Source organism: Chelonus insularis, unplaced genomic scaffold (genome assembly GCF_013357705.1).
Source record: "Chelonus insularis isolate UGA/USDA-ARS -01 unplaced genomic scaffold, ASM1335770v1 contig_88_pilon, whole genome shotgun sequence".
Classification (NCBI taxonomy): Eukaryota; Metazoa; Arthropoda; class Insecta; order Hymenoptera; family Braconidae; genus Chelonus; species Chelonus insularis.
In genome coordinates this window covers 699,934-714,226 of record NW_023276776.1, presented here as the reverse complement: position 1 = coordinate 714,226, position 14,293 = coordinate 699,934, and the positions used below count along the sequence as shown (strand labels likewise).

The 14,293-nt window shown below is 25.2% G+C and overlaps 2 protein-coding genes across 2 annotated transcripts; both read left to right on the top strand.

Annotated features, from left to right (window-relative positions):
• Positions 1 to 757: 757 nt before the first annotated feature.
• Positions 758 to 14,238, top strand: LOC118072055 (prolactin-releasing peptide receptor-like). The gene is made up of 3 exons (XM_035091640.1): positions 758 to 1,708; positions 1,818 to 2,072; positions 13,948 to 14,238. Exons 1-2 carry the CDS (start codon positions 758 to 760, stop codon positions 2,058 to 2,060), a joined length of 1,194 nt encoding a protein of 397 aa, XP_034947531.1. The 3' UTR covers positions 2,061 to 2,072; positions 13,948 to 14,238.
• On the top strand, positions 5,685 to 7,618 carry LOC118072052 (probable cytochrome P450 6a14). Its single transcript, XM_035091637.1, has 3 exons — positions 5,685 to 6,658; positions 6,724 to 6,945; positions 7,006 to 7,618. Exons 1-3 carry the CDS (start codon positions 5,803 to 5,805, stop codon positions 7,425 to 7,427), a joined length of 1,500 nt encoding a protein of 499 aa, XP_034947528.1. The 5' UTR covers positions 5,685 to 5,802; the 3' UTR covers positions 7,428 to 7,618.
• Positions 14,239 to 14,293: the final 55 nt, after the last annotated feature.

The following is a 14,293-nucleotide window of genomic DNA, read 5'->3' as shown; positions in this document are numbered from 1 at the left end:
AGTTAGTGAAATTAAAGGATTTTTAAACAATTTATTCAAAATAAACTATAAAGTAGAAAAAAAGAACAATAGTTAATAAAAGTTTTTAATTTTAAAATAAACTGAATTTTTATAAAAAATACTTTGTTAAAAACTACTTTACTTTACTAAAACATAATCGAAAATTTTAATTACACTAAATAATAAAGTTTATTATAAGTTTATAATTAATTAGAAATGTGAAATAAATAAAGTACATAACAGTTTATGTTGCGTGTAAAATAAATGATGGATTATTTTATAATTTATCAAGTGAATTTAATTCTAAAAATTTCACATATAAAATATAATATAAATTATTTTTATTTACTCTATATTAATTTATATTCAATGGAATACAACAAGGATTCTTGAATATTAAATTTACCTTCAAAAAGGACAAAAGGACATTAGAAAGCATAATAGAAGGTTGGCTTCAACAGGTGGTTGCAATTCATATGATGATTAAATTTAATATATTTTATTATAAACATTATTGAATAATTCTTCATTATATAGTTTTATATTTAAAAATTGTTTCTTTTTAAAAAGTCAACGATCAAAATGCTGTAATAAAATATAATACTCCAATAACTGTGACCAATATTGGTAGATATGAAAAACTATCATCTTTTAATGAGAAATAAGATAAGAAATTGATAAACATTTAAAATAAAAATAATAATTATCAACAAAAACTAACAATATTGAAGTAATTTAAGTAAAATAATAAATAAAAATGAGCATCAATAACTCTAAAACATTATTAAATTCAACGGACGATAATGATTTCGCTCTCGTCTCAGACGATGAATTTACATCAAACATATTTGTGCAATTTATCATTTGTTTATTTTATTTAACATTTTTTGTGCTCGGTATATTCGGTAATGTTCTAGTGTGTTTTGTGGTAGCAAGAAATTCACAGATGCACACAGTTACGAATCTTTTTATAACAAACTTAGCAGTGAGTGATATTTTATTGTGTATTTTGGCAGTTCCATTTACACCCTTGTATACTTTTCTCGGGCGTTGGGTGTTTGGCGAGAGTTTGTGTCATCTAGTCCCCTATGCTCAGGGTGTTAGTATCTACATTAGTACTTTGACATTAACCAGTATAGCAGTTGATCGATTTCTAGTGATTATTTATCCATTTCATCCACGTATGAAAATTAAATGTTGCCTATCAGTGATAATTGGTATATGGATAGTGGCATTATTTTTAACACTTCCGTATGGTATATACATGACTTTAGAAGAACCGAATTTTTATTGTGAAGAACACTGGCCAAGTCAACGATTCCGAGTGATCTTCAGTTTAGTGACGTCAATTCTTCAGTTCGTTGTACCTTTTTTTGTGATAACTTTCTGCTACATTTGTGTGTCCATTAGGTTAAATGATCGTGCTAAATCAAAACCGGGAAGCAAAACAAGTAGACGTGAAGAAGCTGATCGTGAAAGAAAAAGAAGAACAAATTTTATGTTGATAGCTATGGTGACTATTTTTGGTGTGTGTTGGTTACCACTTAATATAGTCAATATTGTTGATGACTCTTATGCATCATTAATTCATTGGTCATATTACCGACTCTGTTTCTTTATTACTCACTGTCTGGCAATGAGTAGTACGTGCTATAATCCACTTTTATATGCCTGGCTTAATGAAAATTTTCGTAAAGAATTTAAACAGGTAAGAAAATTAATCCCTTATTGACTTATTCTTTTTCATCTTAATTGAGTTTTATAAAAAAAAAAAAAACCTCTTAGCTAACCTACACTCTTGGATCTTTTGTATTTAGGTTTTGCCCTGCTTTTCAAGATTCTCTGCAAGCTTCACTCCACGAACTACTGAAGCTTTTAGAAGTGAGAAACTTTACAATGACAATGACGCAACACAAGGGAACCTACCTAGTCTAACTGTTAAATCAAATCCTGATCTATTAGGTGAATGTATTCCACTTGAATTGAAGCCTGGATCAACATTCCAAGCAACAAGCCATGTAATTAATGAATCTACTGACGTTGAAGATGTTCTTCTATAAAAACTACATCAAGTAAGTAAATCAGTATTTTTCATAAAACATTTTTCATTTATTTTTTATACATGTGCTTTATTGTTAAAACTCTAGATTGAGTTGAACTGACGTTCGATCTATTTATTGAAAATTTTTACTTGAAAACTTTATCAAACTTGATGTATATATATATATAAGAAAATAATAGCGTAGGTATAAAAGTCAAGTGACTTTGAACAGGCAAAAGACGAATAAAGAAAAGGGATGTAATTTTTTTAGAGTTTATTCAAAAGACCTGAAATAGATTCTACTAGTTTTATTACTATATTACTATATTATATGCAGTTCCTTTTTATTTAGCTTCTTTGACAAAAATAAAGTGAAGAGATGAGACACGTGCTCACATGATAATAATCTACCAATTCAAAGATTATATTTGACATAATATTTCTTATTATATAATTCACATCGAAAAGACCCTTTTTTATGAAATGAGATAAAAACTATCGTATAAATTGCTTTGATGTTCGCATTATATTAAATTAACTTAAACCTCATTATTATATGACGTAAATAACGCATAATCATAAAAATAAAAACAATTCAACTGTCTGTCTGATGAGTTTTTTTTTTTAAATGTTTATTTGTCTTCATATTCTTCGTCAAACATCTAATTTCAATACAATGCTTATTCATTAAATTATTCATGCACAATTTCTATAACTTGTGCCTTTTTTTTATTTGCTATTGCTTCCATTTGCATTCGACTAGAAGCGAAACTTTTTAATAACATTGATCCTCCATAAGTTATATATTTTAGAAACATCATTTATGCGATTGTGATATTACTGAAAATGAATCAGAACTCAAATTTAAGTTGACCTGTCAGTGATAACAAGATATATTATTGAGAAAAGGTTGTGGATTATATAAAAAAGAAAAAGACGAGGGTAAAAGCACCCTGGGGTAAAAAAAAACTGATGCAGTATGGGTGTGTATTTGAGTGGCAGTCGTTACCCAACTTTACGACACGCTTGGGAAGTAGTAAAACCTTAATACACTCCGACATTCACATTAAATCAGTACATGTATACGATAAATTTGGGCACAGTTTCATGATCAAAAATCAATGTATTCAATTACTCATTTTTTCTTTGATTCAATGGTATAATTTAATGGTGAAAGTTATTATATTAAATAGCAATAATTATTTATATATAAATCACCATTAGGGTATTACGATTGCTCCAGGTCGTATAAAAAAAAAGACCCAGGATCCTTTGAAATGATATTAATATTTTTTTTTTAACTAAATATATACATCAACTTCCTGCATATCGATTAATTTGTCTTCTATTATTTCGAAAAGTATCAAAAGATTAATAAATGAAGGTTGATTCCTATTTTGTAAGAGAGTTTAAGGTTAAGATTATTATTAACCCTTTATCACTAGCACTATTTTTTTAAACTAATTTACTCGCCGTGTTGAATCACGTTTAACATTGCTGATTACTACAATTAAATTTACAGTAAAATAGTTATCATTTTTACTATACAACAGACCTAGCATGATGGTCCTGGTTTTCTCCATTTAATCCTGAAATAGGGTTAAATGGAGAAAACAGTGGATTTTGATTTCGAATAAATTGAGTTCTAAAGAATCAACAATCAATTGACTTTATTTTTATTAAAACAAATGTTTCATGTTCTAATAATCTTTAATTCTAACCTAGTAAAAAAAATCTTAAGAAAAAATTAACCTCAATGCAAGTACTTTAATAAAGGGTTTATTATAAGTCTGTTTTCTTATTTATATATGTGATCAAAGTCATGACTACATAATTGAATAAAATTATTAAGAGACTAAAAGTCTATGTAATATATATTACATATCTCATATGACATAAAAAATAGAGAACAATTTCTTACCAGTTTTGTAATGAAATTTCTAGAATATCTTATATTATTTTCAACCTATTATAAACGATCTTAATTATTTAATTTACTTGAAAATTTATTTTCAAAGGTAAACTTTAATGTTTGACATATACTGATATGTTTTTCGATAAAATACTAACTCTATTTTAACTATCTCAATTAACATTCAATTTATGTTAATTCTACCGTTAATGAGAAACTATCAAACAGTATAGAGTTCATGCACATTACTGGACAGTTGAGAGTAACCATGCAGAATTCAAATGTTCTCATGTACGTGCTATAGAAGGTTTGAATTCCGTAAATTTCACTAGCAATTAACCTCAAAATATTATGTCTATAAGATAACCTTTTTTATTGCTTATTCACATAATTATGCATACGTTTGATTTATTATCAATAAGATAACGTGAATTTTGGATCGTTAGCTATAAATTGGCAACAAGAAATTCAAATACTCTAGTGATTAAATATAAAGAATTTCTCAGTAACACAATGACTTGTTTAATCTTGATACTGACATTCAATTAAAATACAGCAAAGGAATAAAAGTCTTTTATCACTGTGAAAAGAGGAAAGATATGCCGTCAACAATTTAAGACATTTCAAGTGATTAAAACAATTATATTTTACGATAAATTTTTTTCTATATACAATAAAGTATGATTAAAAAATTACTTAAAACAAAAAAAAAAAAAAAAAATTACTTGTTATATTTCATTGTTAAAATGATTATTAATGATAAACATCTTACTTAAATTACCCAAGGGGGTTTTCTTTCTTGATTATAGAGTAAAAATGATGATTAAAAGCAAACTTTCAATTTATTTTAATTTAGTAAAACAGAATTACAATTTTCAATCTCGTGAATAAGAGATTTTAAAATGGAATTATTTGTTAATGTGTATGTGACATTAACACATAAAAATGAAATATTATTAAAATGAAATTACATTATATACACATTATGGATAATTAATTCATATTAAACATTAAAATAAAATATTATAACATCTTTAAATCGATCATATGATAGAATATAATGCTTTTGCTGTTCCTATCTTTCATTCCCTTGTGGTCGATACTCATCGTCTCGTTTCTCTTACACTATTATATTCCGATAACCGTATCTCAATGTTCGTCATTTTTGTTCCCAACCTTTTGACACAATCGTTTTCTCCGATAAATTCCAATTTGTAAAGCAAAAAGTAACATCAAATGCCAGTAAATCGAAGTAATAATTTATGATAAAAATTGATTTCTCTATTTCAAGCTTTGAATAAAAAAGAATTGCCAATTATGCTTCTTTCAGTTTTTTTTTTCTAGTAAATTGAAAACAATAACAGATTTAATAAAAGTTTCATTTACAGAGGTTAAATTTTACATATTACACAAAGCTTTATAGAAAAAAGTAAAAAATAAAACTTCAGTTATTTTCATTGTATGAATCAAGAAAATATTCAATCAAAAAATAATTTAATTATATTAAAAAAATGATTTTCAAATAATTACAATGACTTGGCTACTTATTTTGCATGTTAATATGATCTTTAACATCACTACATATATTTATATTGAAAATATCAGTACTATGTGTTAATAACAGTTAATGAATAATTATTTTTACATTTATCGCAAAACATTTAATCTTTAGAAAAAACGTATAAAGATCACGCAATAATGATAAATAATCAATCATGATGAGGCATTACTGACTTTTATAAGCATGCACAATAATCTGCACTGCTATCTAACATAGTATTTGATTGGCAAAGTAATTGAAAGGAGTTCCTGATTTATAAAATAATTAAATTGTGAAGTTTAAATAATAATGGAATTAATTACTCAAGTACTGATTGGATTTATTATCATAATCTTAGGAGTTTATTATTATTTAATATCAAGTTGGAAGTTTTGGGAATCAAAGAATGTACCTGGACCTAAACCAACATTGCCTTTTGGCACAGTAGGAGATATAGTGTCTGGTAAACATCATATTGCAACTTACATGAAGGAAATTTATGAAACATACCCAGATGAAGCTATTGTTGGAGTCTACAATGTTTTTGAGCCCATTGCTGTGATAAATAATCTGGATCTCATCAAGGATATATTGATAAAAGATTTCAGTAAATTCGTAGATCGAGGACAGGAATTCAATGACTATCATGAACCACTTTCAGCACATTTATTTAATTTGGAACCAAAAAGATGGCGACCATTGAGAAATAAATTGACTCCAATTTTTACTTCAGGAAAATTAAAAGATATGTTTCATATATTGGTAGAATGTGCTGATCAAATGGAAAGGAATTTAGAGAAATATGATGGAAAAATAGTGGATATGAGAGAAATTCCTGCAAGGTATGCAACTGATGTAATTGGAGTATGTGTATTTGGATTACAAGCTAATGCAATCCAAGATGATAACAGTTTATTTCGTCAAATGGGTAGAAGAATCTTTGATATGAATTTCAAAACAGCATCAAGAATATTGATAGGATCATTTTTCCCTAATGTGTATAAAATTATGGGATATTTTTTGCAAGATAGAGTATTGGAAAATTTTATCTTTGGTATAACAAAGGAAACGATGGATTATAGAAAGATGAATAATATTGTAAAGCATGACTTTGTTGATTTACTGATGAATTTGAAGAATGAGACTGGTAAACTTGATAATATAGGTATGAAAGTTGAAGATACCAAAAAAAATGAAACATAGTTTGGTAATAAATATAATTACTTACAGAATTATCTGATAAATTGTTGGCTGCTCAACTATTTGTCTTTTTTGCTGCTGGATTTGAAACTTCATCATCTACCATAGGTAATGCACTGTATGAACTAGCAATAAATCAGTCAATTCAATCAGAGTTGCAACAAGAAATAATAGAAGCGTTGAATAAATCTGATGGCAAATTAACCTACGATGGAATAAAAGACATGAAGTATTTGGAGAAAGTTTATAAAGGTAAGAACATCTAAAACCCTTTTTTTTATTTCAATCTAAATTGAATAAATAAACTTTTAGAAACTTTGAGAAAATATCCACCACTTCCATTTCTAACAAGACGTACAGTAGTACCTTATGAATTTGCGGGCACTGGAATAAAAGTTCCAGCAAATACAAGAGTGTGGCTACCAATTTATGGAATACAGAGAGATGAAAAATATTATCCAAATCCAGATTTATTTGATCCAGAGAGGTTTAGTGATGAAAATGTAAAACAGCGACATGATATGGCATTCCTATCTTTTGGAAATGGTCCAAGGAATTGTATTGGTGCTCGTTTTGGTACAATACAAACTAAAGTGGGGCTAATTACAATTTTGAAGAATTATCAAGTTGAAGTATGTGAGAAAACTGATAAATCCTATGATATCAAAACAAGAGGAATTCTCCTTGCACCTAAAAGTGGTATATTTTTGAAGCTTAAAAAAGTTAATTACTAAGTTATCCTAGAAGTGGACAAAAATAAAGCAATACTTTATATGAATGTGTGAGTAATAAGGTCGTCCTTGGACTAAACTTATTAGTCTTATTACTCTGTAAATACAAGACCTAATAGTTAACCAAGAATTGTCTATTTGTTACTATTAACAAATCATTTTTTTCTTCAATATATTCTACTTGTTTTCTGTTACGCGCCTGTTCTTCATTTATTCTGTTCCTCTCTACACTAGATCTCCATGATAAATGTCACAATAAACTCTCTTGAAATAAATTAATAAAATATGACTGCATGTGATAAACTTAATTGATGATCAGTTTCGATAAATAAGTATTGATTTTCAATAATTATTGCTCGTTCATTTAAAGATAAAATCTTTTTATGATCAAAAACGCTGGCTATACATTAGCTTCCAATTATCTAAAATTAATGAATAACATCGATTATTTTTCAGCAAAGATTATAAATTTCCTATATGAACATCAGATAGTTTTATTTATTTTCTATGATATTAATAATACAAAATCAATATTAAATAATTATTTATGAGAAACGTAAATTATTGTATTGTTGTTTTTTTTTTTTTCAGTATGTAATAATTCAAGAAAATAATCAAGAATAGATAAATTTTTACAAACAGTAATGAATAATGTATTAAAATTATTAAATTCATGAAAAATTCATACATAAGGCGGTATCGGAACCATTTATTGATTATATTTTTTTTTATTTAAGTAAACACTAAAAAAATTTTTGCAAAATTTTCCTTACTTACATTGTAAGTTTTATCAATTATTCATTACCATCAACATCAAGATATATATGTATAAATTGTAACTAAAAAATTTATTGATTACTACGTTATTGAATAAGATTATTAGGACAGTAAATAAAACCAATTTCGATTTTTTTTAATTTGAAAATGTACAAGAGTTAGATTGAACAAAAAATAATCAGGTAATTAAACGTTCTAATCTAGGGGAAGGCGGACCTACAGTGGATCCCTGGGGCAAATCAAATCCTAAAGTTTTTTGTTGTTTAGTATAACAACAGAGAGTTTCTTATTTTTTTTTATTTTACTTTTTATTACCAATCTTTTATTTTTGAATTACTTTTTACTGATATCAACTCACAAATAAGTAAACAAAAAATTAAAAAATATAAGCAATTCTAATCAACATAAAAAACTCAAAAAATAACTTCTAGTAATAATCATTAACCTTAATTTTTAAATATTATCACCATACATTTTTAACTCTGCTTAAGATACATTTCATAATTATTTAGAGAAATTAATGTACAAACAGACATTAAACAATTTTTTAATTAATTAAAAAAAAAATATATTAATACTTGATATAAATTTTTTATTTTACAAGTGAAAGAAAATTTTATTTAAATGAAACATCATCCTCAATTTACGTATACCTGTCAAAAAGTTTATTCATGCAATTACTCATTCAAATTTTTCTTTACTTACAGTATAATATAATACAATATTCAAATCAAAAATGCAAATTAATGAGAAAAAACAAATCCTTCTAGGAAATTCCACAAAAGAAACACTTTAATTTATCACTCAGAATTATGTTATTAACTTGTAATTAACTTAAAGCTCGTCTTCCTAATAAATATTCCATCTAATATAAAGTAAGTATTATGTATAACTTTTTATAAACATTATCAGCAAAAATTCGAAATATTATACATGACTATTTTATCCAACAATATTTAGAGTATGGTTTAAGTGATTTCATTCATTAGACATTCAATCAATACTTGGTGATGTTTTTTCCTGTTTTGTTTTCAGGAAGGTTTAATAATTTTATTTTACCAAGAAGAAAGGTGAAAATAATAAAGATAGGATGGAGAAACAAATTTCTATTGATTTTTAAAGAAATATTATCATATCATATTAAAACAAAAGGCGTATATTCTCGTAGTATTTTTCATCAGCAAAGTATTTGTAGAGCGAGTGAACATGTATAAAAAAGAAAAAAGTATAAAAAAAATATTTCAGAGAAAAATATTAATTAAAATTCAGTAAGATAGTATAGGTAAACTGAATTGTACTTTTGTGGGGCTTTCACGATCAGCAAACAAACACGTCATTATCAGGCCAAAGCAAGATATACATATACTTATCAACTATATGCTTCTCTTTAACATCTCTATATTGATGATCTATCGATACGTCTATACATTGATGCATTTTTTTATCTTCTATATACATACATATATATTATGCTAGTGTTGTATAAAGAGAAATTTTAATCTTGTCGCATATGTGATAAGCAAAAGTGATGCATCATGCGCTTAATAATAGAAGTAGAATAAAACTAGAAAAATCAAACGATAAAAAAAATGAAAATTCGTCAAAAACATTCATCAGTAAAAATTTATTATTCTTTTAGAATACTTCAAAGAAATATAAATCACTTTTGTACTTTAAAAGCATATTTTATATGTTTGAATAAATTAATTTTTTGTTATGAATTCATTCATAAGAGTGAAAAAATAATGCAATTAATTATTAAGGTATTTGTTTAATTAAAAAAATACTATACATATATAAAATAATTAAAATTTTGTTTCTATTACATATTTTTATATTTTTAAATTCATTCTATTTATTAGCTATCAAATTATATTAATTTGATAATCGTAACATTTATTTAGTATAACACAATAATGTTATTGGAAAAAAATTGAATGAATTAATTAATTATTAATAACTTGATATCAACAAAAAGATATATTCTAAATGATAAAAAAGCTATTAGCTATTTAGCTTAAAGTAGTATAAAATTGAATAAATAATTTTATTTTTACTTAAAATGTATTACTTTTAGATTAAAAAATAAGAAGAATGAAACTTTACTCTTATTCTTAGTAGATTACAGAAAAACAAACTTGTTTAAGACGAAATCCTACAAATGGAAAAATTTGCTAATACTGTTTAGATACTTTTTGTATTTTTGTGAATGCATTAAAGTGATGTCATGATAAGTTAGCAAACTCTTGTCTTTTCAAGACTTTTTTTTTTCAAGGGGAAAACGATTACATAAAATACGACTTTGAAGAAATAATCAAGTAAGATGAGGGATTGAAGCACAAACTCAATAATGGTGCTCTTGATCAAGTAAATGAATTATTCAGTAAGTCTGTTTGAATAAAGAAACGCGTGAAAGGACGAGAAATAATTTTGATCGAAAAAGTTATATCGATTTATCCTTCTTACTTTTCCCTCGTTACAACATACAAATTAATATAGCACACCCTTAGAGATGTTATCCTTCTCATCAGAATCTTCTCCAATATACATTTTTCGTTTCAACCTCAAAATGTATCACATCCCAATAAAAAACTTTATGAATAATTCACATAACTTTATCTCTTTCCCTATGTAGACATTAAAAATCTAGAAACAGAGTGCTACTACTACCATTTTTCAACATGTTGATGCACGTCACATCTCACTCAATTGCCTCACGAACTCCAAAATGTCCTACTATACAAATTGGACAGATTGAATTGTGATTTGTGACATTGCTAGAAAGCAAACTAATCAATAACTATCCGTCCAATAAATTAATTACTATTAGCCAACCTTTTCTAAAGATTCTTTTCTTATCACATAATCTCATTTTCTAGGATTTTTCACTTTCAAACTTTCTGCAAATATTTTTTTAGTAAGTTTCTAAATTACATCATTTATTTAACTCAATTAACAACTTTAATTGAATAAAATTTTTTAATTTACATTGTTTTATTTATTTTTTATATCAGTACGCAAGAAAGTTTAGGAATTCAGTTGTAAATTGAAAATACAACTTTGAACTGAAGTTGTAGGAAATAAAAATTGCAAAAAGATTTAGTTCTATTGTTACAAAAAGAGAAAAATAATTTGTCTAGATGCTTTTAAAAGAAACATTTTTTTTATTATTATTTTAATCTTCAAAACTTTTGTAATAATTTTCTCAATAGACGATTATAATTATTAACTAAAAGTTTTATTATTTTATTATTTTATGGATAAACTTCTTAGAGATACACTAACAAATCGATAAACTATGTGTACGTATAATATAACGGAAATTCATATACTCAAGTGCTCTCAACGTCATCATGGTAACTTGTATGCTACATTTTAGAGAGGAATTACACAAGTTACCATTAACAATTCAAGCTATTAATTTAAAAGTATCCAAGTAATTTCTTTAATATTAATCCTCCACTAAATTGCAGGATCTTTTAAATTTATTTCTTTCTTCATTCTTTTACTTCATAAAGAACAAAGTGACTTTCATTTATTTAAAATATTGTACTTTTAATCATAAATATGCAGTCATTCCTTTTATCTAAGTTGTTTATAGCAAATACTCCAAATGCTATTAAATAGATTTCTCATAATGTTAGTATTAGTTTGATAATATACAGAATATTATAGATAAAGAGTTAAACTTAAGAGCTGTTGATATATATATTATAACTCGCAGAAACATTTTATCGTTGGTTATACCAGTTAGTGCATGGAAATTTACTTATTTACTAACTTTCGCTTCGTTCGCTTTAAAGCAAACTGTTTTAGTATATTTGTTAAGATATACATTACTTACCTAGAATACACATCTGGAATGAAATCCATTTATCACATGCCATTGATTTTGCATCATGGTTTAAATACTCTGAAAAACAAAAACAGTCTCAGTTATTCATCGTATACTTGGAAAAATTTAATTTGTTTTGGTAATAAATTATTTCTTTAAATAATGTTAATAGATTTTTTATTACTCCTAACGATTTATCATTAAAAAAATAAATTTCGATTTTTTGTGAATGTCATTATTTATTTAAATATTATAGATATGAATAATAAATGAGAATAAATTTTTTCTTAATGGCTTTTCGATATTTGTGACACATTTTTTTTCAAATATTTTGTTTCAGAGGAAAATTGTTCATGTCATAGAATTATTATTAGAATATCTTTTAAAAATATCGAATAATTTGTGTCTTTTTTTTTTATAAGAGAAGTTTGAATTTTTTATATTTACGAATTAGTTTGTTTATTAAAACGTCATATTATGGAATCATTTGAATATTTTATTTTATCAATATTGATTTATGATTAAGTCGTATAAAATATTTATTAATTTTTATTATTAACTTCTATATTGTATGAGCTTAATTGTTTTTTTCAATTAAACGTACTTTTAGGTCTAATAAAAATTCCCAATATTTTGATTCAAAGCCTAAATTCCAATCATACCATATTTATGTTTATATCATTTTTAGAATTTTTTCCACTTGTTTAATATCACTCAAATAATTATATATTAATGATAATTTTATATAAATAAAATTAACTGTTAGACAACAAGGGGTTCTTATTCAAAATATCTTTAATTAAGAAGAACATTTAAATGAAATGACTAGTAATGACTTTTGATGTCAAACATAATTAGAATGATTGATAAATTTCAATTACCAGTTGACTTTCCGTTTTCGGTATTCTTATAAAATAGATGTGTAGAAGCATTCCAGTGACGGAAGTTACTCAGCTGTCAATTTCGATGGAATAAGCAGAAAATATTCATCTATGTGAAGGATATATGTAGATCAAATACTAAATGTCTATCATACTGAATTATCATGATCAAGATCTGCTTTAAATGACACACTATATTTGTTCATTGATCTAAAAAAAAATCATTATTTCAATTAATTTTCTCTTTTATTTTTTTTTTAATGAATATTATCGTAAAAGGTGAAAATAATATAATGAATCTCAAAATCTACTCTGCTCTTAATAAAAAATTGCAGTTGTAAATTTTTGCTTTTTTATCACAATTTGTTTTCATGGCTCAGAGGTGAAATTAAATTTTCAGTTTAAAACTAGAAAAACTTGGTTTAAAAAAAAGTAATATAACATAAAATATATAAAACCTTCAAGTACAATTTATTAAATTTAGTCAGAAATATAAGCGCAGTTTTTAAAAGATACTGAAAAAATGAGAGAAATAATTTTTTATGGTATTTCATTTTTACTAAGTGAGAATATTAACTTGATGAAAAAGGGTTATTAATTCCAAAGTAATTACTTTAGCTGTTTAAAATATTTTTTTCGAATAAAATTATTGATGAACAAATTATTCAATATTTGATTATTAATCCTGATTGAACATGATTAATCGTTTAATACCTATATGAATAAACTGTTTAATTAGCAAATTAAACCACAGTATTTGTATTGCAACTCATATGGGATGCCGTCTAATGCACCAAATAATTTATTTAAACTTCTATTTTATACGAAAGTTGTTACTTTCATTTGATGTATATAGTTTACTGTAAAGTAACTCAATTGTCCGATTTCACGTCACACTCCATTTGCATATAATTATCTTCATCCTATTGTATATAATTGATTTTTAAAAATCCCTTTTTCAAATAAATTTATCATCCAAATTTAATTGCCACAAATAATTTCATAGGATTATTTTTTTCTTTTTTTTCAGATGAAAAGCTGTCCGAATATTATGAATGGTAGGGGCATTTTTCAAATTAACTTTCATCATCAAAGTAAAGAAGAAACAGAATGAATAATTCAAATTGTAAATGTTGGATTTTGTAATTATAAACTGCCAACCTAGAAAGTAATAAAATGAGCATTTATTCACAAGATGGAATTAAAAGAAAAAAAAAAAATTAGTGTTGAAGTGAAATCGAAATTATTATAGCTAAGTTATAAAAATAATGATATAATAATATAAAAGAATAATTTATCTAATTAATAAAAAAAATTTGAAATAAAATATATCATGTCAATTCCAAAGAAATATTTTATTGTGAAAAAATTAATGA

Coding starts and splice junctions, on each gene's coding strand:
- LOC118072055 (XM_035091640.1), top strand. CDS start 758: ATGAGCATCAATAACTCTAAAACATTATTAAATTCAACGGACGATAAT. Junction 1,709..1,817: donor TTCGTAAAGAATTTAAACAG/GTAAGAAAATTA, acceptor TTTTGTATTTAG/GTTTTGCCCTGCTTTTCAAG.
- LOC118072052 (XM_035091637.1), top strand. CDS start 5,803: ATGGAATTAATTACTCAAGTACTGATTGGATTTATTATCATAATCTTA. Junction 6,659..6,723: donor TGGTAAACTTGATAATATAG/GTATGAAAGTTG, acceptor AATTACTTACAG/AATTATCTGATAAATTGTTG. Junction 6,946..7,005: donor TTTGGAGAAAGTTTATAAAG/GTAAGAACATCT, acceptor ATAAACTTTTAG/AAACTTTGAGAAAATATCCA.